The sequence below is a fragment of the Hippocampus zosterae genome, chromosome 13 (assembly GCF_025434085.1).
Source record: "Hippocampus zosterae strain Florida chromosome 13, ASM2543408v3, whole genome shotgun sequence".
Lineage (NCBI taxonomy): Eukaryota > Metazoa > Chordata > Actinopteri > Syngnathiformes > Syngnathidae > Hippocampus > Hippocampus zosterae.
The window spans coordinates 21,890,269-21,910,017 of NC_067463.1; the positions used below are offsets into that span (position 1 = coordinate 21,890,269).

General features: G+C 42.5%; 3 protein-coding genes across 6 annotated transcripts; 1 reads left to right on the plus strand and 2 right to left on the minus strand.

The window, feature by feature from the left end:
- Positions 1-1,799: 1,799 nt before the first annotated feature.
- Positions 1,800-5,524, minus strand: thumpd1 (THUMP domain containing 1). Of its 3 annotated transcripts, none has more exons than XM_052084431.1 (6): positions 5,323-5,524; positions 4,576-4,832; positions 3,997-4,156; positions 3,602-3,687; positions 3,041-3,203; positions 1,800-2,661 (listed from the first exon to the last, which is right to left on the minus strand). In XM_052084431.1, exons 2-6 carry the CDS (start codon positions 4,804-4,806, stop codon positions 2,009-2,011), a joined length of 1,293 nt encoding a protein of 430 aa, XP_051940391.1. In that variant the 5' UTR covers positions 4,807-4,832; positions 5,323-5,524; the 3' UTR covers positions 1,800-2,008. The 3 variants fall into 3 exon arrangements, with proteins under 3 accessions (XP_051940391.1, XP_051940393.1, XP_051940392.1); XM_052084433.1 differs by having other exon boundaries at positions 4,597-4,832; positions 5,323-5,513; XM_052084432.1 differs by lacking the exon at positions 5,323-5,524 and having other exon boundaries at positions 4,576-5,237.
- A 1,236-nt stretch (positions 5,525-6,760) lies between these two features.
- On the minus strand, positions 6,761-11,291 carry eri2 (ERI1 exoribonuclease family member 2). The gene is made up of 9 exons (XM_052084428.1): positions 11,084-11,291; positions 10,595-10,659; positions 10,435-10,515; positions 10,229-10,356; positions 9,872-10,034; positions 9,703-9,803; positions 8,926-9,007; positions 8,759-8,847; positions 6,761-8,140 (listed from the first exon to the last, which is right to left on the minus strand). The coding sequence occupies exons 1-9, from the start codon at positions 11,104-11,106 to the stop codon at positions 7,325-7,327; spliced, it is 1,548 nt and encodes a 515-aa protein (XP_051940388.1). The 5' UTR covers positions 11,107-11,291; the 3' UTR covers positions 6,761-7,324.
- Positions 11,292-11,545: 254 nt separating this feature from the next.
- LOC127613406 (RNA exonuclease 5-like) lies at positions 11,546-19,642 on the plus strand. Of its 2 annotated transcripts, none has more exons than XM_052084423.1 (18): positions 11,546-11,679; positions 12,094-12,362; positions 12,561-12,687; positions 12,771-12,906; positions 13,283-13,390; positions 13,465-13,550; positions 13,631-13,746; positions 14,860-14,998; positions 15,098-15,295; positions 15,904-15,977; positions 16,063-16,171; positions 16,637-16,747; positions 16,816-16,953; positions 17,067-17,159; positions 17,395-17,695; positions 18,946-19,115; positions 19,232-19,341; positions 19,418-19,642. In XM_052084423.1, exons 2-18 carry the CDS (start codon positions 12,112-12,114, stop codon positions 19,491-19,493), a joined length of 2,343 nt encoding a protein of 780 aa, XP_051940383.1. In that variant the 5' UTR covers positions 11,546-11,679; positions 12,094-12,111; the 3' UTR covers positions 19,494-19,642. The 2 variants fall into 2 exon arrangements, with proteins under 2 accessions (XP_051940383.1, XP_051940384.1); XM_052084424.1 differs by having other exon boundaries at positions 16,637-16,732.
- The last annotated feature ends 107 nt before the right edge of the window (positions 19,643-19,749 follow it).

Genomic DNA, 19,749 nt, shown 5'->3' on the forward strand with positions numbered 1-19,749 from the left:
ACATACCCGGAATGCGACATCTGCAGCAAAGGTAGCGGTTGCACAAGCCTGCATCATCTGAGTTGTTTATTTTGACTCCCCTTCTAAAAATCTATGTCTTAACTGAGTTGTAAAGGCTAAATGCCACATTAGGGTTGGAAAATGTTTTGAAAAGATTATTATTTTTTTAATAAAAAAAACCCCGGAATTTCAACAGGGGCGTGTAGACTTTTAAATTCACTCTTATCCTCCTGACTACCAGGGAGGGGGAAATGTTGTCCAATCACATTTATTTTGAAATTCCCCAATCTATGTGAAGTAATTGGACTACTCCAAGAGAAATTTTTGAAATTCCACTACAGAGGACATTTTTTAAACACTTGAATACTAGGCTGAAATGCACTTAAAACAACTCAAACAACACTTTAACGTGTTCATAAGAGTATTATAAATAAAATGCCAACAGAATTTCAAGACAAAATGTGTTTGATAAAAAGTATTAGTTTTCCTCTTCCCATAAAAAGTGCTTGCACTGAAGCCGTTTTCTTTCTTTGAGAAGTCAAAGTAACAAAGCCCCACACCCTACAAATTTTGTGTCATTGGAAAGCACTGAATGTCCTCTTTCGAGCACAAAATGAGTTAATGCGATTGGATGCACTGGGTGGGGGGTATTTAGGTTCACAAATGTCCTCTACAGAGGACAAATTTGAACTGCTGGTAGTCAGGAGGATATGTCGCAATTTTAGCTTAAAATCCCATTGATGCTAGTACGTGGTAATGCTAACTCTATCATTCTTACTTTATCGTTAGCATACGTCCTAACATTATTGTACATCATGGTTGCTTGGTTATTAATTACATTACAAACATACCAAACTACTTTAAACTGTTGTAGTAGTTGTAGACAAATTCGACAGACTACGAGGAAAACAAGTGACAGAAAATTGGATTTCAACAGAGGCTAACGTACGCCATTATGATTAATCTTTTTTTTCCTGTAGACAAAGTTATTGGAGGAATATTTTTTGTGGAAAATGTGTAGTAATAATAATACTTACTCCTGAAAACATACATTTTATATAGCTTTTCAATATTGTCCAACGAGGTCCTGGAAATTTGTCGGTGCGGTTAATAAAGTCCATTAAAAAAAAGAGCATCAGTAGGCTTAGTTAAATATAAGTCTGGCTCTCTCTGGTGGCAAATGGGAGCACTGCAGCAATCATTTCATCAATAGTTGTCGTGATGATGATCAAAATACTAAAAACAATACTTGTTTAGGTTTATACAGCGAATTTTAAGAGCCACAAGGAATCTTGGATAACAGCGAATGTGGGAAAGCTAAAAAGGTTGAGCTTATAGCCTGCCTGGAACATTCCAGTCGAGGTTTCTTGAGAGAACGCAGAGTGGTAAACGTCACAAAATGAGGCAGTGAAAGGTAGATGGTTATTGGCAATGGTGGAAATTAACGGCTACTCTTCTGCCAAAGGCGAAATTCGCAAAATCATGTAGAGTAACTAATACGAGTGGTGTGTAATCTATACTTTTAATGATTACAGAACCCCTAATGCGACATGGCGTGGATATATTATATTGTTTGGACCACCACCTCACCTACCTACACCTACAATGTCTTGCGAAGGTGTCTGCAATTGCCGACTCAGACATCCAAATTGTGTGTTAAAATAATATCAAACCGCGCAAAACACCTATTTTGTGGCCACAAATGAGCATTTGGTGTGCACGTTATGGAGTCATTTTCACAGGTTGCGAAGCGGTGACATACATCGGCATCATCAACAGTTATAGTCAAAACAATCACGTACAGTATAAACCATGTTTAATTCCGTATGTTTCTTCACAGAAAAACTGAATGTGACACATGTAAAATCTAAAAGTCAAGATCAGAACAACATTGGAAGGTTAAAAAGACAAACGGCTAACTAACCCCCCTTGACAAAAACTGTCAAACCATGTTTGAAAAAAAAAAACCCACCCAGCAATAGAACAACAACAACAACTACAAAAACAGTTACTCTCCATCCCCTTCCACCTTATTATCATCGTCCTCCATTGCGGATTCTTCCTGCTTCGCCTCCTCGCTGGAACCAACGGTTGCTGGTTCGGTTACGGTGTCGCCTTCCTCGCCGCTGCCTGCTGCTGGTTGGGCAACCGTGTCGCCTGCCCCCTTCTCGGCCGCTTCCTCCTCTCTGGCAGGTGCTGCGGCCACTTTTTCGGTTACGTCGCTGCATTCCTCCTCCTTGGCCGCTTGATCCTCATCGGCGGGGCTCTCGGCTGGCTTTTCGGTTACGGTGGCGACTTCCTCCGCTTTGGCCGCGTCCTCCTTGCCGGCCGGTGCATCGGCTGCCTTTTCCGTTACGGTTTTGTCTTCTTCCTCCATGGCCGCTTCCTCGGCTGCCTTTTCAGTTACGGTACCGCCTTCCTCCTCCGTGGCCGCTTCCGCCTCGCCGGCGGGTGCCTCGGCTGCCTTTTCGGCTACGGTGTTGCCCTCTTCCTTCTTGGGCTCTTCTTCTTTGACCACTTCCTGCAGGTTGTACTTCTTGTAGCGTGTATACTCGCGGACCACGCTGACACAGCACACGGTCTTGATCACCTCCAAGATGATGGTGAGGTCCGGCTGGGTCAGGTTCACCATGTTTCTGGGGTTCAGCTTGCCCACCAGGGCTTTAAGAGACACACAAGGGGGGGGTGGAAAGCAAGAAATTGTTAGGCACAATCCCCCCTTCATTATCCTGAGATGCAAGAGCTAAGTTTTCCAAGGCACAGCGCCAACTGCTGGATCTGGTGGGTCACTGCTTCCGATTTGGATCCAAATACGAGTTGCCCGCATCACACTAAATTTTACAACACTTATTCTTTACCGTCTTTCTTAAAAAAAAAGAAAGAAAAGAGGTAAATTTTGATGTCATGACTGCAAAGCGGAGCAGGGGGATACTTGGAGACAGGAACCTACTGGAATAGACAGTATGCGTGACACCTTTTAATGCAGCCGAGATGCAAAAATTGCTAATAGCCGAGATGCTAACATCCAGTTGGAGCTTACTGGCAATGGCCTTGATGAGGTCGCATCTCTTGCTGTAGTTGTTGTTTCGCGACTTGAAGGCAATCTGGTAACTGGCGCAGTTGGGCTTCTTGAACCAAGGCTCCAGAAAGGTAGACAGATACCTCATCATTTCCTCCGGGAAGGCCCTGCATGTGCCCGTTACCTTTGTGGCACACAAACACAGGTTGCTAACCTTGCTGTAAATTAGCATAGCAATGAACAATAAGAACAGTTTCATTCATGACGCACGTTTACCTCAAACAAATGATCTCAAAATGCCATTGAAAAGAGGTCAATGTCTAAAAAAAAAAAGACTCATTCTAAAAAATATATACAGAATATATATCACAGAACTGTTCGGAGTGTGCCTCGGGGGGCTACATGACTGGCGAGGGTGCGAGTTTCCCCAGCGTTCATCAGATTGGGAGTGGCCCAATGATCAAAGCCCGAACACTTTTTTGTAGTCAGGCTGATGTAAGTGCATCGGAGTCAGACCGTTAGCCTGCGAAACGATAGCGCAGCAACTGCTGGAGTTGTTTTGTTTTTTTTTTTGCATCTCACCGGCAGCATGCGAAGGATGAGGCGTGTCTTCTTCTTCTTGGTAGCGTGCAGATCGGCCAGGATGTGATGAACCAACTTGTCGGACTCTGCGTTCAAAAAAAATAAACAAGTCAATAAAATATTGGGCTTTTGATGCGACCAGGCCATTCAAACCACAACAAAAAAATCTGATTCGTATTCAATCTAAATCCACATGAAAGTGACCCAGGTCAGATTTTGTTTTGGCGGGGGGCAGCTGGAATCGGAATTGAGTCATTCAGACTGTCGTAAAGAAAATCATAAAAATCAGACATAGCTCACTATTGGACAAAACAAAAAAAAAATCCGATTTCGGTTGCATTTGCAACCGTTTCACAGTTTGATATCGTGATTCCGAACACAGCCAAGACGATTACCCAGATTGCGAGTTCTGATGAAGATGACGTTGTTGGCCCCGCTCTCCAGGGCTTGGAAACGTCGCTGCTGACTGCCGTCATACGCTCGCAGCTGTGTCACCTCTTTCTTCAGAGCCTCCTCGACATCTTCTTCGCTGCAGCCTCCGGCGTCCTCTTCCAACTGACAGCAAAAAGGTCGCAGTTTGTCAACGTCAGCATTTCAAGTTTAACGCTACGCTTGAAACCCTATTTTGGAACGTTCAATAAACCCTTGTTTGAAAACCTAACCAAGGCTTGAAACTTTGGCGTGAAAGCCAAACTACTATGCCATAATTTCTTAACCTCAAACTGTAACGCACCTACAAGCATGACAACGACTCAAAACACGAGAATACTGGGCCATAACGTAACCAGAGATGTGAAAGACTCGTTGCCAGTTATTGAAAACATTTTATTTCAGCTGTTGGTGCTGAGGGTGGCTAGACCTCATTGTAAGGTTGAGGGGGCAAGCACCTTTTCACAGCTCAGCAGCATGTAAACTTTTAGACCGTAGGTGTAAAAAAAGAATGTGCAATGGTTAGACCTAATAAGATCAAGCACCTGGGCGGTGCGTTCACTGACCTTCTCGGGTCCGTAGAGCTTGTCCGCGTACTCGCTGAGCAGGTTGAAGGCCTCCGCCGTGCACTTCCTCTGGTTCATGTTACATGTGATCAGGATGCCCTGCATGCCCACCTCCAGCTCCCTGGAGCCCCGCCATCGTTTCGCGTGATACTGGCCGCCCCCGAAGTGCTTCTTGCCGCGCTTCCGAAACTCGTTCTGCGGTGCCGACATCTTGCCAATGACGCCACTGGAAACAGCTATTAATAAACGGGATGTTTAATTTCTTTTTTAGCCCCGTGTGCAATCTGCGAGGCAGTTTAAAAGCGACACGCAACGCGATAGTAATCCTAATACAATACACCTCGAGGGTTTAAGTAAAATGAACGCGTTAGAAACGTGCATTCAAATAGAAAATGGGACTAGGTTACGGAAGGACGCCATATTCACGTTTTGGAGGGATTCTACGGAGTACGAAGAGGGACGAAAAGCATATCTTCGGGTTCCGCGAAGGAAATAGTCCACGTCTTAAGTACAACACTATTCTTTACATTGTGTCTTGTTCCCCAAGCGTATTAGATGCGAGGAATTGCAATTTTATAACGGGCGACTCGTTTTGATTCAAACAAGGCTTCGACGAGTGCGAGAAAAGCGAAAATTTTGTGAGGAATTTTCTCGACGTAAATTGTCAACTACTGTATTTAATTCACTGTATAAATTACAATTGATGTAAAAATTTACTAAACTTACGATTTGTTGTCTTAGATATTAGGAAATGTATTTTGGTGACGGAAGAACGCCTCCATTGTTTTGCAAGGACCAGGTACGGAGAATATCTACGGAATGCTAGGAGGGCCTAACAACAGTTACTTCGGAGTTTCGCGACAAGTACTAAACAAGTCAATTGACCGTTCAGATTGGTTAGAAAAAAAGTTCAGAGCTAATTGCGATTTACCTCTCCGCGAAATCAAAGGTTGGAAAACTCAAAAGAAGCCTCCTTTAAATTTGGAGAACATGTACGGCGTCGAGGAGTGACGAAAACACTCACGACATTTCGCGAGGCAAAATGTCATTAGTCGAATGTGCCAATTAAATTGCAAATTATGGTACATGTGGTGTATTAACCACATGTCAAACGCGTGTGTGTGCCTCGTCATTCAAGACACAACCGTACAGAAAGAAAATATTTAACTTATTAGCCGTTTTGTTTGTCAAACTAGTTATCATGAAATGACATTCTGTGACGTTAAGGTGCCTTATTTGATTTACGAACAAGGTCTACGGCAGGGGTCCCCAAACTTTTTCCTGTGAGGGCCACATAACTTTTCACTTCTCTGATGGGGGGGGCCGGTGTCAGTTTGTAACATCAACGATCGTAGGGGAGCTTAAAAAATGTTGTTTCCCAGAAAGCCACGCTTAACCAAATAACCCTTTCCAGGTTCTTTACAAAAAAAAAGTCAGGAAACAAATAACAGTATTAATGAAATAAATAATAACTAAATAACCCTCTGAGTTCTTCACAGAAAAAACAGGAAATTAATAACTAAACAACTCTCTCTCTTTATAACCCCTTGAAATCCACAAAAAAAGAGTTCTGCCATCTACGAGAACGCCACCGATCTTGTCTTGTTGATGTCTGCTACCGTCTTGTTCGCGTGTTCTACTAGTTGATCTGAGAGACAACTAAAACACTGAAACATTCTATGATGTGTAAATAACTTTGTGACTTTGATTTCAACCCTATTTGCGTCATGGGTCATTTTGCCCCGAACACCACATTTGTACAGCTTCCATGGAAATGTGAATAAAAACATTTCAATTTTTCTGCAGTTGGGGACAATCTAGAAAAAGTCATGAAATTTCAAGTTTTAAAAAATGATCATTTAGGGGGGTTTTGGGGCGTTTTTAACACGGTGACGGGTCATTTTGACCGGAGGACAACAGGAGGGTTAGAGTCAAATGTCACCGTAATTTGGGGACCCCTGGTCTACGGCAAGCGAGGAGGAACGAAAATCAAATATTAAAAAACGCCAAAAGTACGCATTACGTTGTTTTCTTAACTATAAAAGAATCTCTGCAAATCAGGGAAGGGGGACTCATTGCTGTGCAAGCTTCTGTTAAAAACGGACTTCTTGTTGTCATATAAACGCAATATTTAGATTTAGATAAACGCAATGTCATTGGGATGTCAAGAAAAATGTAATTTATTTACATTTCTATATCAGAAAGCATTCAGATATTGTAGACAATCCTTAAGTAAGCGTAAAACTAATTTTAGCATTAATTATGCACAATATTGACAACCATTAAACAACAATTGAAAGCAACCAGTGACTCAAAATATAAAGTTGAAGAAACGCCACGTTTTCTTGCATCAGACGGTTCCTTTTCAGAGGAACAGTTTGTCGATATTGACAATTAAACATACCACTGCGTGGTTTTACGACAGTCTTCCAATACAGTTCACTGAAATGTACCCTGTCACAAAAGGACTTGGAGTCATGCGATATCGGAGTCTCAACACTGTGGCACGATGTAAATTTAGGGTTTTTTTTGTCTTTATGCAAATATCAAACCTATAAAACATTTGCGTACAGTCGACCCTCGCGGGATTTCTCAACTACTGGTACATTCTTTTTCAAAATCCTTCAGCCCTCCTACAAAAGGCTTGACAGCATCATTTGGAAACCCTAAAGCGACATGATTTTGTTGGGTTTTTTTTTTCAATATTATGGATAAGTCTTTTTGATTGTTACCAGCTCTTCCTCAGCGTGGACTTTAGAGCCGGCCGTGTAGCTCTGACCTGAGTTGTTGAAATAGACCACCTCGCCCTTAGGGCTGACTCCCACTGGAAAAACTGGCACCCCTTGTTTTTGTTTGGCCCCGCCCCCCTACCGCTAACTGAGCGACGGCCGGCGCAGCAGTAGAACCCCTTCCCTTGGTTGGGTCCCCCATTGGACACCTGCAGATGCTTGGCGCGGCGTCCACAGTCGCAAAGCGGCGAAGTCATCTTTCCATTGATGGACAACGCGGGGAGGACGCCCCTGTTTGGCTCCCTGGAGACGCCATTGCAACCAGGACGCGAAATGGCGGAGTCAGGGGTGGGTTTCTTATCTTGGATGAAGAAGCATTTCGGATTGAATATGCACGGTGTGTTTGATTTTGTCACCGGCGGAGCCTCATAATCCTGCGCGTCGTAATCCAAAACGAGCCCCTCCTGGGAGGCCTCCAGAACCACGTCGTCATACGTTGACCGGTCGTCATCTTCCACGGAGAAGTCCTCGACACTTTCAGAATTTAAGGTCGGAGGTTCGAGGCTACCAAGAATGGTGGAGCACAGAACCAAACCCTTGTCGTTTTTGCGGATGCCCCTCAGTGTTGTCTTACCGTCCAGAACTGTCTTTGGGGACACCAGACTCTGAACGGAGTCTCGGTCCTCAAGGTTCACGACCAGATTCTTATTCCCAGTGGACGTCGTTTTACTTTTTGCAGTTTGATGGTTTCCACTGTTCTGATCACAGACTTTTTCGCCGTTTTTTGTCAGCATTGGTTTGACTGCCGCTGGGGTCTGTCGTAAGAGAAGAACTGTTAATATATTGGTAGCAGTTTGGAAATGGTGAAGAATTCTTCAAAAATGCAGCTTTGAGATGTTGATTGTCACTTCTAGTTGAAGTTTACTGTACTCTCAAACTAAGCATAAAACAAAGATTGTGCATTTCAACTAACCACGATCACTAAATTCAGTTAGCTTAATGCTAACAAGAAGTGTTTCATTTTGTAAGTTAAAAAAAACTTATTCTGGTACAACTATACCTTTATTCTTGTGAAGTTTTACTCGTCGCATTATGGATTTAATATAAATGCAGGCTTTATATATTAGGAAAACTACAAAATTTGTCTTGCTTTTTGAAGTCAAATGGAAACTATTGGCAATAATACATTTTAATAAGGTATATAGGGCGGCCCGGTAGTCCAGTGGTTAGCACGTCGGCTTCACAGTGCAGAGGTACCGGGTTCGATTCCAGCTCCGGCCTCCCTGTGTGGAGTTTGCATGTTCTCCCCGGGCCTGCGTGGGTTTTCTCCGGGTGCTCCGGTTTCCTCCCACATTCCAAAAACATGCGATGCAGGCTGATTGAACACTCTAAATTGTCCCTAGGTGTGAGTGTGAGCGTGGACGTCCACTCACCCCCTCCAAGCTTCTTGTGATCTTCATCACGCATCCGTCCCTCATCATCCTCGCCGCCAGCCGAGCGGTGTTCCTGGCATCATCCAAACCTAATCACAGGCGAGTCGTGCGTACATTTCAGACGACGAGTGGTTGAGTTGGAGTTGAGGTGAAGCGACTTTGCGTACCGGAATGTTCTCTGCCAGAAAACTGTATTCCTAAATCTTGTAGCGCGCCATTCAGACCTTTGGGTTTCCTGCTGTAGAACATCTACAAAAGACACAAATCATATTTAAAGCCTCATTTTTTAAAAAAATCTCAAGATATTATAGTTTTATTTCAGTAGATTAATGATTGACTTTGGAAGTTGATGGTTTCCCCCTCTTCTGCCACGGTTTTATTGGAGTAAAATGAATACTTTATTCTTGCAAATACAAGGTTTTTCATTCTTGTAAAAAATTATGAATGATGACACATTTTAAAAATGTTTCCTGAATAGTGTTTTTTGATTTTTTGAAAACCTTTATTCTGGTGTAATTTTTTAAAATCGAAATACTATGATTTACTCTGGTAAAATGACAACTTTATTTAAAAACAAAACATGTTTTTCCTCTCCCTGTCCAGTTTTACTCAAGTGAAATTATGACAAATCTTGTGGAATTGCACCCCCACCTCACATCATGATATATTTTTATAGAAAGATCACACCTATATATTTAATATTTGACTCATTTCATGATTGTTTTTGTTGCTACGAAATGATAACTTCATTCTCATAAAATATCTCTGAAAAGCAATTTTTTTCTCATCATGTTGTTTTATCGTTAGAAATTTACGATTGTCATATTTTGACTTCTAATTTCTAAAACCTTTTTTGTCATATAATAGGTTTTGTGTGCGTGTGTGTTCCAAATGAGTGTAATATTAACACACCTTTGTCATAAAAAAGTGCAAAATGAACTTACCCTGTATGTGTTCCTCAAGTCGATCCAGCTATTGAGCACGTCCAGTTTGTGGATCTGCTTGCGTTTACACTCATAATGCAAACAAACGCCCAGATCCCAATCTGCGAGCGTATTCCATTTATTAAAACACGTTTATGAAAAATGCACGTTTGAAAACAAAATATGTCACCTGACCACGTGAGGAAAGCACAGAGCTTTTGTCCAGGTGACTCGGTGGGGGAGTTCAGTTGCCCAGCGGGAAAGACCACGGCCTTCTCGAGGCGGAGCTTCTGCAGCCAGCGGCCGAACTGAGACAGACAAATACGGAGGGGCACGCCTGCCTCCACCTGGGTCTGTAGGATACACACGCGCACACACACACACTGTAACTGTATGGGTTTTATTCTTCAAATATTCTGTACTTCTTGCACAATTATAATCCCCACCCTCATAAATATTCTGAATGTATTCTTGTAAAACTGTACCCACCCCCTCCTAATACTACTCTTTTGTGGCGTGTTGTTTTGTTCTGTTCTTTTGAGGTCACCTGTGTGATCCCAGTTAGCTCGGTGCAGAAAGCTGACAGTATTGGACGCTCCCGGGGTTGAACGTAGGCGTGAAACTCGGACTCAATCTCCCCCGTGGACGTATTGAGAAGAACAGCGGGGAACTCGACTGCGTCAGAAAAGTATCAATGAGACCAATAAAGATGCAAAAACACCAATACGGCACCTTTTGAAAATGGAAACGTACTTATTTCCTGAGTGTGGTTGTTTTTCTCTCGCCAGCACGTGGACTCAAAGTCAATGATGATGAGGTATGAAAATGATTGATCTGATACAAAATATTCCATACACCATGTTATGAAAGGCCACGTTCGAAATGATCACGTTTGTTTAATTGCGTTACTAACTTGACAGCAGAGTCTTTTTTTGCCCAGCGGATGACTGACTACGTTGCCTGAGAAGTCCTAATTCTCTGTGGACACAATTATAAGAAAATACTGTAAATAGCATACACTTGTCTATTACTGTCGTGGCGTGACGCATGACATGAACCAACAAAAATACTCCATTCATTCGATGTCGACGCGTTAATCCGAACATCATTATTTGTTTGTTTTTATTACACAGCACTTTGAGCTGTATTTCTCTGTATGAAAAAGAGATCTGTAAGTGCCCTCTCGCAGACACAATTTCACAAAATCGGAAATGACAAAGATTTTAATTAATTGCTCAATCTCACCTCTGGTGGGCGATTAAGCACTCCAGAGATTCGAGTATTGGGATACAAGACATTAAATAGCCAAGTGTACGTCATGTGTCCCTATTTAAAATATAACAATGGGTTGACTTTCGGCAACACACTAAACGGTTATTACTCAGTTTATGTCGATACTCACTTGGCTAGTTTCTTTGTCGACATTTCCGCCACTTGAGCTTGCCCGTGTTACTTTCGAGGCAACATTTATGGCGATATTTAAGGTTTAGGCGAGGCTATCTTGGGCGAATTGCGCTTTTTTTTCAAACGAGTCGTATCCATGATTCTGTGTTCGGCTCGTTTGGTCCTCATGGCAGAGAAATCGATAGCAGAGTCGTTAAAGGCGGATGTATAAATATTGCGTCTGCAATGAGCTTCAAATTAAAGTTTTACCTTTCGGATTTCAGCATGTTTATCCTGTAAAATAGCTTCATAAATGTTAATTATTCATTAAATATTAGATATTATTTAATTTCGTTTGAAAAGGAGCTTAAAACATAAGCATTTTCATCAATGTTGTTCAGCTGAATTTATTTTGAAAGTCCTCAAACAAACGTGATCTGACCTGCTTCCCGTGTCAGAAAGCTTGCATTAACATTTCCCCCCACGTGTTTTCCATCCTTTTTCAACCTTGCTTACCCTGAAATTTTGATACAAGCAACCATTCCAACGTGTTTTAATCGAAATGTTAAACTTGTGAATTTGGAAGGCGTCGGAACGTCATAACACGGTAACTAGGTATGTATTATACATTTTATTTTAGTGACTTAACATCCTGCAGATCGTTAGCCGAATAAATCTTATACTTACCCACTCATGTTGTCACAAACTTAATCATCGACTTGCGTATTAACTCACAATATTACTCAGTAACTCACTCATTTATTCAGTCAACAACTAATTAACTCACTAACGAAATAACCCATTCACTCCTTAATCGACTCATTGTCCAACTCACCAATGCACATCATAACTTTGTCATGCACTCAGTCTTAAGTCACTAAATTACCTTCTTTCACAATTACTAACTTACCAACCGTCTCATTCATTAATTAACACAGTCAGTTACATCATGAAATGTGTCAAAGTCAAAGTTCTATGTTTCAGGCCGAGTCGGGCTGTAAATGACATTTGTGTTTGTTTTCCACGCAGGTGGAGTTTGGCTGTAAAATGGAGTCCTCACTTTCAACGCTCACCAACGGAAAGAAAAGGAAAGATGATCCAGATCATCATCATCTTAATGGCCACCGCACGGCAAAGAGGGTCAAAAGCGAACCTGCTGGCTCTGATGAGCTGGAAGATGTTGAACCCCGAATCTCTGTGCTTCCCGACCGCCTGCTGCATCCCATCACGGCCAAGGAGCTGATCGAGCTCCTGCACTATGCTACTCTAGGGAAGAGCAACGGAGTCAAACAGCCAAGGTCATCATATATTCATTCATTCATTAGCAACTTGGTGATTGAATGATGATTGAGTGAGTTGGTGAATTAATGAGAGACTTAAAATCGTGCATGAGGGAATTAATTTAGGTGTTGGTGGGGGAGTTAGTGAATGTAATTGTGAGTGAAGTCATGAGGAATGTGTTTTGATTCAACGTTGTTGTTCTGTGTGTGTCGCAGTTGGTGTGTTCTCCGTGGACAAAAACGTATACAAGGCGTCAATGTAGCGGTGGTGGAGGGTGTTAGCCAAAGTGACTTTTACAAACATTACCTGACTCTCAGGAACCTGAGGACCAAGTACAGCAATGTAGGTACCAGTCGCTAACAAGTCGGCATAATGTGCAGATGGACATTGGTGATGTCAGTACTGTATTGTTTTGTTTGTGTTAGAGGTTGAGCTTCATGTCGTCAAATAGCAGCAGCAGCAGCCTCCTTTCTACAATATTCAGCAGTGAAGTGGACTCATCCGCACAACCGCTTTTGTCAAAGGCGTTTTGTCAAAGGCGCAAAATCAAGATAAACAATGGTCAGCATTAAACATTTCACTCACACATTCACGAACCAACTGTGTCTTTCGCAAATTTTACTCACCAACTAACTCATTTCTTCCTCAACAAACTCACTTAATCACTCGACCAACTGACTCTTAAATTGATTTATGTCGCTCACTAACCAAGTCACTCTCTCCCAAACTAGGTCACGGGTCTAACGTGTCAACCTAACTCATTCACTCATCACATGAACCAACTTGCTCTCATTTCAGTCATGAAATCAAGTCTCTCAATAATTCACAGCAAATATTTCCTTTTTTTTTCTTTTCAAACCTCGACCACAAAGTACAATAAGATTCAACCAACTATTTAACACAACTAACTCATTCAACATGCGTTTGTGTGTGGCAGTGCTGAGTAGTCACCCGGTGGTGAAGAAGTATGGTAAGGAAAAGCGCGGCCTAACTGCCTACGTGCTCACCCAGGAGGAGTTAATCAAAGGGCATTACCCCGTAAAAGGTGATTAGTTGGTTTCATCGTCCACGTGTTTGCCCTTTCACTTCCTGTTGATCACTCTCCATCGTCTGCATCAGGACTGCCGGGCTTCGAGGGCTTTCTGGCCCTCTACAGCACTGACATCACGGATAGCAGCCCTCTCTTTGGATTAGACTGCGAAATGGTGAGATGACTTCCTGGTTTAATTCATTCCCCTTCTGAGCCTAAACCAATCAGTTATTTAATGGCAATCATGTGACACAGTGTCTTACCGAGATGGGCTCCGAGCTGACCCGAGTCTCCCTGGTGGATGGCGACGGAAAATGCCTGATGGACGAGCTGGTTAAACCTCACAACGAAATACGAGACTACCTCACTCGGTAAGCACGGTCAAGCTACCAATTTGTCATTCAACGTAAAGACTAAAAAAAAACAGATTCAACCCAATAAAAAGTACCCACACATAAATAAATACATTTAAAACATAATTAGAATTGCACAAAGTTCAGTTACTGTTACACAATTTAGTTGTTTGCTAATTTTGTCATTGCAAGTTAGTTTCTAGATATCTAGCCATTTTTTTTGAGAGTCTTATATTCATATGGTAATGAGCAATGAGTAGTTGTTTGGGCAGTTATTCAGTCCGCTACTGAGTTACCTAGTTGACTTCGTATGTTACGTCCGCTCAGTTTGTTGGCTGTTTATTCTGCTTTGTATTTTGTTAGTTTAATAGTAGTTTACTAGCATCCAGTTTCTTCCTTGGTTAGCTAGCTCTCTCTTAGTTATTCGGCTAATTAGATACAGTAGTTGTTTATTTAATAATCTGGTTACTTAGTAGCTAGCTCTCTCTTAGTTATTCGGCTAATTGGATACAGTAGTTGTTTATTTAATAATCTGGTTACTTAGTAGTTTTTTAGGTAAATCACAAAATTGAATTGGCTTGGCATCGAGTCAGTTAACTTGATGATCTCTTATTTGACTAGTTTGATTCACTGTTCACCTGTTTGGGTAGCTATTTTGTTAATTACTTATTTAGCTAATTGGTTAATTTATTGCTAGTGAGCTATTTTGTTAGCTAGCTAGCTAGCTACTCACTCGATTGGTCACTTCGTGAGTTGATTATTTAGCTATTTCGGTTAGTTTGATAGTGATGTATCTCATAATTTATTTAGCTACTTAGCTAATTTGTTTACTGGTTAGATGATTTGATATTCTGCTGTTACATATATAATTCGTTAGCTAGCATGCTGCATAGCTACTTAGCCGAGTAGTCAGTCAGCTAAATTATTTGGTTACAAACTTATCTCATTTGTTGGTTGCCTACCTAGCTAGTTGATGAGGTGATCGATTGTTTAGTTAACCAACTATTGAATACTTTTTAAAAAAATGAAGGTAGAATGGTAGCTCGTTCAGGGCAGTTTTTGCTTATTATGATTACCAAATAAACTTACCGCGGACAAAAGGTATGTACAATATTTGTGTCCCATTGTCAGTTTCTCTGGCATCACGGTGGCCATGTTGGATCCGGTCAAGACAACATTGCGCGACATCCAAGTGAAGCTGTTAACGCTGTTGCCAAATGACGCCGTCCTGGTGGGTCACTCCATCGAAAATGACTTGGAGGCTCTTCGAGTATGTGGACACACGCAAACAAATCAACTCAAGGACAAGCGCTCCAAAACAAAAAGTGCGTGGTATATGATCCTCGGGATTTGTTGTTATTTTTTGCAGCTGATCTACCCTCACGTTATCGACACATCGCTGCTGTACGTTAGGGAGACCGGGAAGCGATTCAAGCTGAAGGTTCTGGCTGACGTGGTGCTTGGCCGGAAGATCCAGACGCAGGATAAGAAAGGACACCTTCCCTTTGAGGACGCCTTGGCCGCCCTTGATCTGGCCAAGTACTTCATAAGCAAGTCACCTCTGAAGGTAACGACAACCAAAGCAATACCCAAAGATAACGCTATCGATTGTGAGGGTGATTACTTTTTTAGGTCGGCAGTTTGTTCATCAGCCGGGTAGTTTGGTTTGTTAGTTAGATACCTAGCTCGCTAATTTTAGAAGATTTAGTCAGTTAATCTACGTAGGTTGAATTTATTTACAATCTGGTTATCTTACAACTAGCCGGTGGTGGTACTTGGCTGTTGATAATTTTGTTAGTTATCTGGTGAGTTAGCTAACATGTTGCTTAGCTAGTTAGTTAGCGAGATCGATAGTTTGTTACTTTGTTGGGTGGGTATTTAGAGAAATGGTGGGTAGGATAACTGACTTATCGAATGAATTGGGTTGGGTGTTTTTTTTTGTTTTTTGTTTTTTAAACCAAGTTTTAGGTATCAAGTTAGTTATTTAGCAAGCAACCTATGCAGTTGTGAGGCTCATTGGTTAGTTTGTTCATGACTGTTGTTTGTCATTTACTTTGTCGGTCAGTTAGTCTGTCAAATCATCGTTGGTTCGAGTTGATGTGTTAGCAGCCACGCCGTAACTTACATTAGTGCAACAACTGCGCCGTGTGTGTCTGTTTTGGATCGTTCCGTCAGGTTGTTGAGGATCACTTCGAGGACCTTTGGGGTTGGTCCATAAAAGACGAAGATGAGCCCCCGCCCAGTAGCAGGTGGGATGAACGCGCACAAACGCTATTGTTTGTGTCGCAGAGACGTGGTGGTAACCTTGTTTTTCTCTCCCTGTCTGGCGCGCAGGTTTGCAGATGTGTTGCAGCATCTGGGCCGGACCGTCGGCTATGTGGGGAATCGCAGTGATTTAACCTTACATCCAGCCAATCAGCTCTGGCACAACTCGGACAAACAGGTGAGGAGGCTCCGGGCCATCAATTGGATGGATGGAAGGATGATTTTTTAAAAAAAAATTTGTTTTCAAGTTGCTCTTAGTTCGGAAATTAGTCTTTAAATTACTTGTCTGAAAGTTGGCCGGTTAGTTAGCTGGTCTGTAAATGAGTTTTGATTTGCCTGTGAGTTTTGGTTCGCAAGTTAGCACGTTCTTAATTCATTTGTTGGTTTGGTGATCTGTTTGCAAAGCCGTTTTTTTTTTTGTGGTCAATTTCTTGTAGCCAAACATGAATCTGCACTCAATTTCACTGCCATTTCCTCTTCCAGACACAAGTTTTGTCATTTTTGCTTCATCCCGAAAACAAATCAACAAACGGCTGTCAAAACAATACCTCGGGAACCAAAAATGGCGGCCGTTTACGGCGGCAAGCTCACTTTTAGCGCAGTTCAGCTCTCCTCTTAGTGTCATCGGTGGACTCTTGTGCAGGTCGTGGACGCTTTCCGCAAATGGAACAAGTGTCCCTTCTTCTCTGCGCTCAGCTTGTCTGGCTTCTCAGGAGTCCCCCCTTGTCAAGACCACAAGGTTCAGTATCGTTGTGTACGTGTAAGTGTGTGTGTGTGTGTGTGTGTTATCCCACCATGTGTGTGTGTTTGTTGGTGTTTTAGATGAGCCGGTATCTTCAGGACATGTGCGTGGTGTTTGCTGGACCGCTCCCTGCCGGCTTCTCCGAGAAAGCGGTGAGGCGAATGTTCCGCTGCTGCGGCTCAATCAGGGCCGTCGAAATGCTGGAAACCACACACAGGGTGCGTTTGGTCCACGTGCAGGCACAAGCGCAAAACGGAAGTGAAATATTACCCCCCCCCCCCTCCCTCCGCCGGGTTTTGCATTGAAGGTCCCGTCTCGCTGTTTTCTGTAGGTTCACGCCGTGGTGGAGTTCGAATTACTCGAAGCCGCCGCGCTGGCGCTACAAATGCTAAACGGTGCCACCGTGCAGGGACACACTGTGAAGGTGCGCTTGGATGTCATAGTTAATACAGATTGTAGTTTAAAAACTAAAAAAAAAAAAATGTATGCATGTTGATTTGTAATTTTTTTGAAATTGTAGTTATTTTTTTCACAACATTGAATAAATTTCCTTTTTTTTTTTTAAACTACAGTTGCATGTTTTCCAGAGGCCCCAGTTTTGACCCCTACCATTCTTTTCAAGCAAAACAACGCGAGCGTACGTATGGTGTATGTCTCAGGTTCAGAGGCCGGTGACAGCGTCCACGCTGGATTTTGACGTGACTCTGGATGCCTTGATGAGCGACGCCGTCAACGCGCGCCGTCTCTACGCGCTCAAGCTAAAAGGTCACATGACCGCCAATGGGCACACGCCGACGGACGGCAAGCTGGCAGTGAACAGCTGCGCTTCCGTGTCGCTTCCCGTCAAAAAGTGCGAGCTGAGCGAGGAGTCGCTGACCAAGACGTTCGGCCGCTTCGGAGTCGTGGAAAGGGTCGCGTTGATGGGCGAACCTGAAATGGAGCCCAGTCATGCATACATACGTGAGTGGCGTATTTTTTTCTCTCTTGGAAGTAACATTTTCGCCAAGTTGTCATGTAGGGATTTTCTTATCACTGATATCACTGTCCTATAAGTGGTACAGTCACAAAAAAGGTCACGATGGAGTGATACATCTTAACATTAAGAAATCATTCATTCATTCATCTTCCGAGCCGCTTGATCCTCACTAGGGTCGCGGGGGGTGCTGGAGCCTATCCCAGCTGTCTCCGGGCAGTAGGCGGGGGACACCCTGAATCGGTTGCCAGCCGATCGCAGGGCACACAGAAACGAACAACCATTCGCACTCACACTCACACCTAGGGACAATTTAGAGTGTTCAATCAGCCTGCCATGCATATTTTTGGAATGTGGGAGGAAACCGGAGCACCCGGAGAAAACCCACGCAGGCCCGGGGAGAACATGCAAACGCCACACAGGGAGGCCGGAGCTGGAATCGAACCCGGTACCTCTGCACTGTGAAGCCGACGTGCTAACCACTGGACTACCGGGCCACCCACATTAAGAAATCATTTTAGACTTTTTTTTTAAATTAAAATGTGATACAATTTTCAAAATTTTGTAAAACACTGTTCTTAATTCAAATACATCCCCCCAAAATACATTGATTTGCTCTTATTTACATGTTTTATTTGTATTGTGGATTTGTAAAATAGAAAAAAACTGTTTGATGTTCATGAATTTTTCAAATATAAAACGTTCAATTATAACTCATTTTTTTTCGAACTGACTTAACAAGTGTAACTAGATAGAAATATAATACATGTAATATAAAACATAATCATGTCATAATTACACAAATGCCCAAAAATCTTTTATTCTTATCCAATTTTAAAATATTTCAAAATCTGATTTTTTTTAGGCCTGCATTTCATATCTAAATTTTAAAATATTTATCCAACTATTTTTTTTACATTTATGTACACGCTAATATTTAAATATTCAAAAGAAAAGGTGATGTAACAGTGCGGTAAACCTGACCCTGTGTTTCAGTTTTTGGGGAACGCATTTCAGCTGTAAAATTTTTTTAAGTGAATAATCATCAGTTCAAATATCTTGTCATTATAGTGTCTTCAATTAAATACAGGTTGAACATGATCATTGGGTTCTGCTTTTATTTCCTAACTTTATTAGAATTGGGTTTGTACGTGTTATTGTAAAATATAGTTTGTGTGGGTGTGTGTGTGTAGAAACCTAACAAGTGTCAATTTTTTGTTGGTCTTCTTTTCCACAGATTTTGCACATTCTGAGGGGAAACAGTCGGCTGTCGACTCCTCCGCAGAACTTTGGCAGGAAAAGTACGTGACATGTCCGGCGCTGACTCCGGCAGACGCTACTTGCGGTGTGAGCCCGCACGAAGGGCCAATTCACTTCGGAGGCCAAACGCACCACAAATCTCCTCAGGTTTCATGATACACTTCGCTTTACGCTTATCAGAGGATCAGACTAGAATGCTTGCGAGTGATGTTTCAACCATATCGTCAAACCCGACTCCAAAACGTTTTTCTTTTTTCGTGAAGGATGCGGCACTGCGGCGGATGATGAAGAACCTGGACACACGACTGGGGAAAGTCTTTAGGTCTCTCCCAGAATGCACCTTGTCTGTGGTGCTGCTGCTCGCTCACAACAGGTCACTTTCAAATCTTTTTTTTTTTAAACACAAAGCATTCTCTTGATCTTTTTTCCTCCCCTTTTCATCTCCTTAGCGCTGATAATCCGCCATCGCCTGGTTTGTGCCTTTTGGAGATCAAGCGCAAGAAGTCAAGTCAAGCCCTCACGTGACAGCACGTGCTGCCATATCGTGGACATCCACTTCCGGTTTCCAATAGACTCATTTCAAAAATGGGGATGAAACCGTGACCATCTTCCAAACACGTGAGAATAGAACTGTGGTACACAGGTGGAAACAATAAATCTGAAAGTACCTTTGACGACACAAGACACATTATTGGAGGGAGGGGAGGACATTTTGGTGATGAAACTACAACGTGTTAGCGCACTTCCTGGTTGAAACTAACCCCCCAAGTAACATGACAGA

Coding starts and splice junctions, on each gene's coding strand:
- thumpd1 (XM_052084431.1), bottom strand. CDS start 4,806: ATGTCGGCACCGCAGAACGAGTTTCGGAAGCGCGGCAAGAAGCACTTC. Junction 3,204..3,601: donor TCATCCTTCGCATGCTGCCG/GTGAGATGCAAA, acceptor TGTGCCACAAAG/GTAACGGGCACATGCAGGGC. Junction 2,662..3,040: donor CCTCATCAAGGCCATTGCCA/GTAAGCTCCAAC, acceptor TGTCTCTTAAAG/CCCTGGTGGGCAAGCTGAAC.
- LOC127613406 (XM_052084423.1), top strand. CDS start 12,112: ATGGAGTCCTCACTTTCAACGCTCACCAACGGAAAGAAAAGGAAAGAT. Junction 13,391..13,464: donor AGGGCATTACCCCGTAAAAG/GTGATTAGTTGG, acceptor CGTCTGCATCAG/GACTGCCGGGCTTCGAGGGC. Junction 17,160..17,394: donor TGCAGGGACACACTGTGAAG/GTGCGCTTGGAT, acceptor TGTATGTCTCAG/GTTCAGAGGCCGGTGACAGC.
- eri2 (XM_052084428.1), bottom strand. CDS start 11,106: ATGTCGACAAAGAAACTAGCCAA. Junction 10,516..10,594: donor AAAAAAGACTCTGCTGTCAA/GTTAGTAACGCA, acceptor ATTTTGTATCAG/ATCAATCATTTTCATACCTC. Junction 8,848..8,925: donor TTCTGGCAGAGAACATTCCG/GTACGCAAAGTC, acceptor GCCTGTGATTAG/GTTTGGATGATGCCAGGAAC.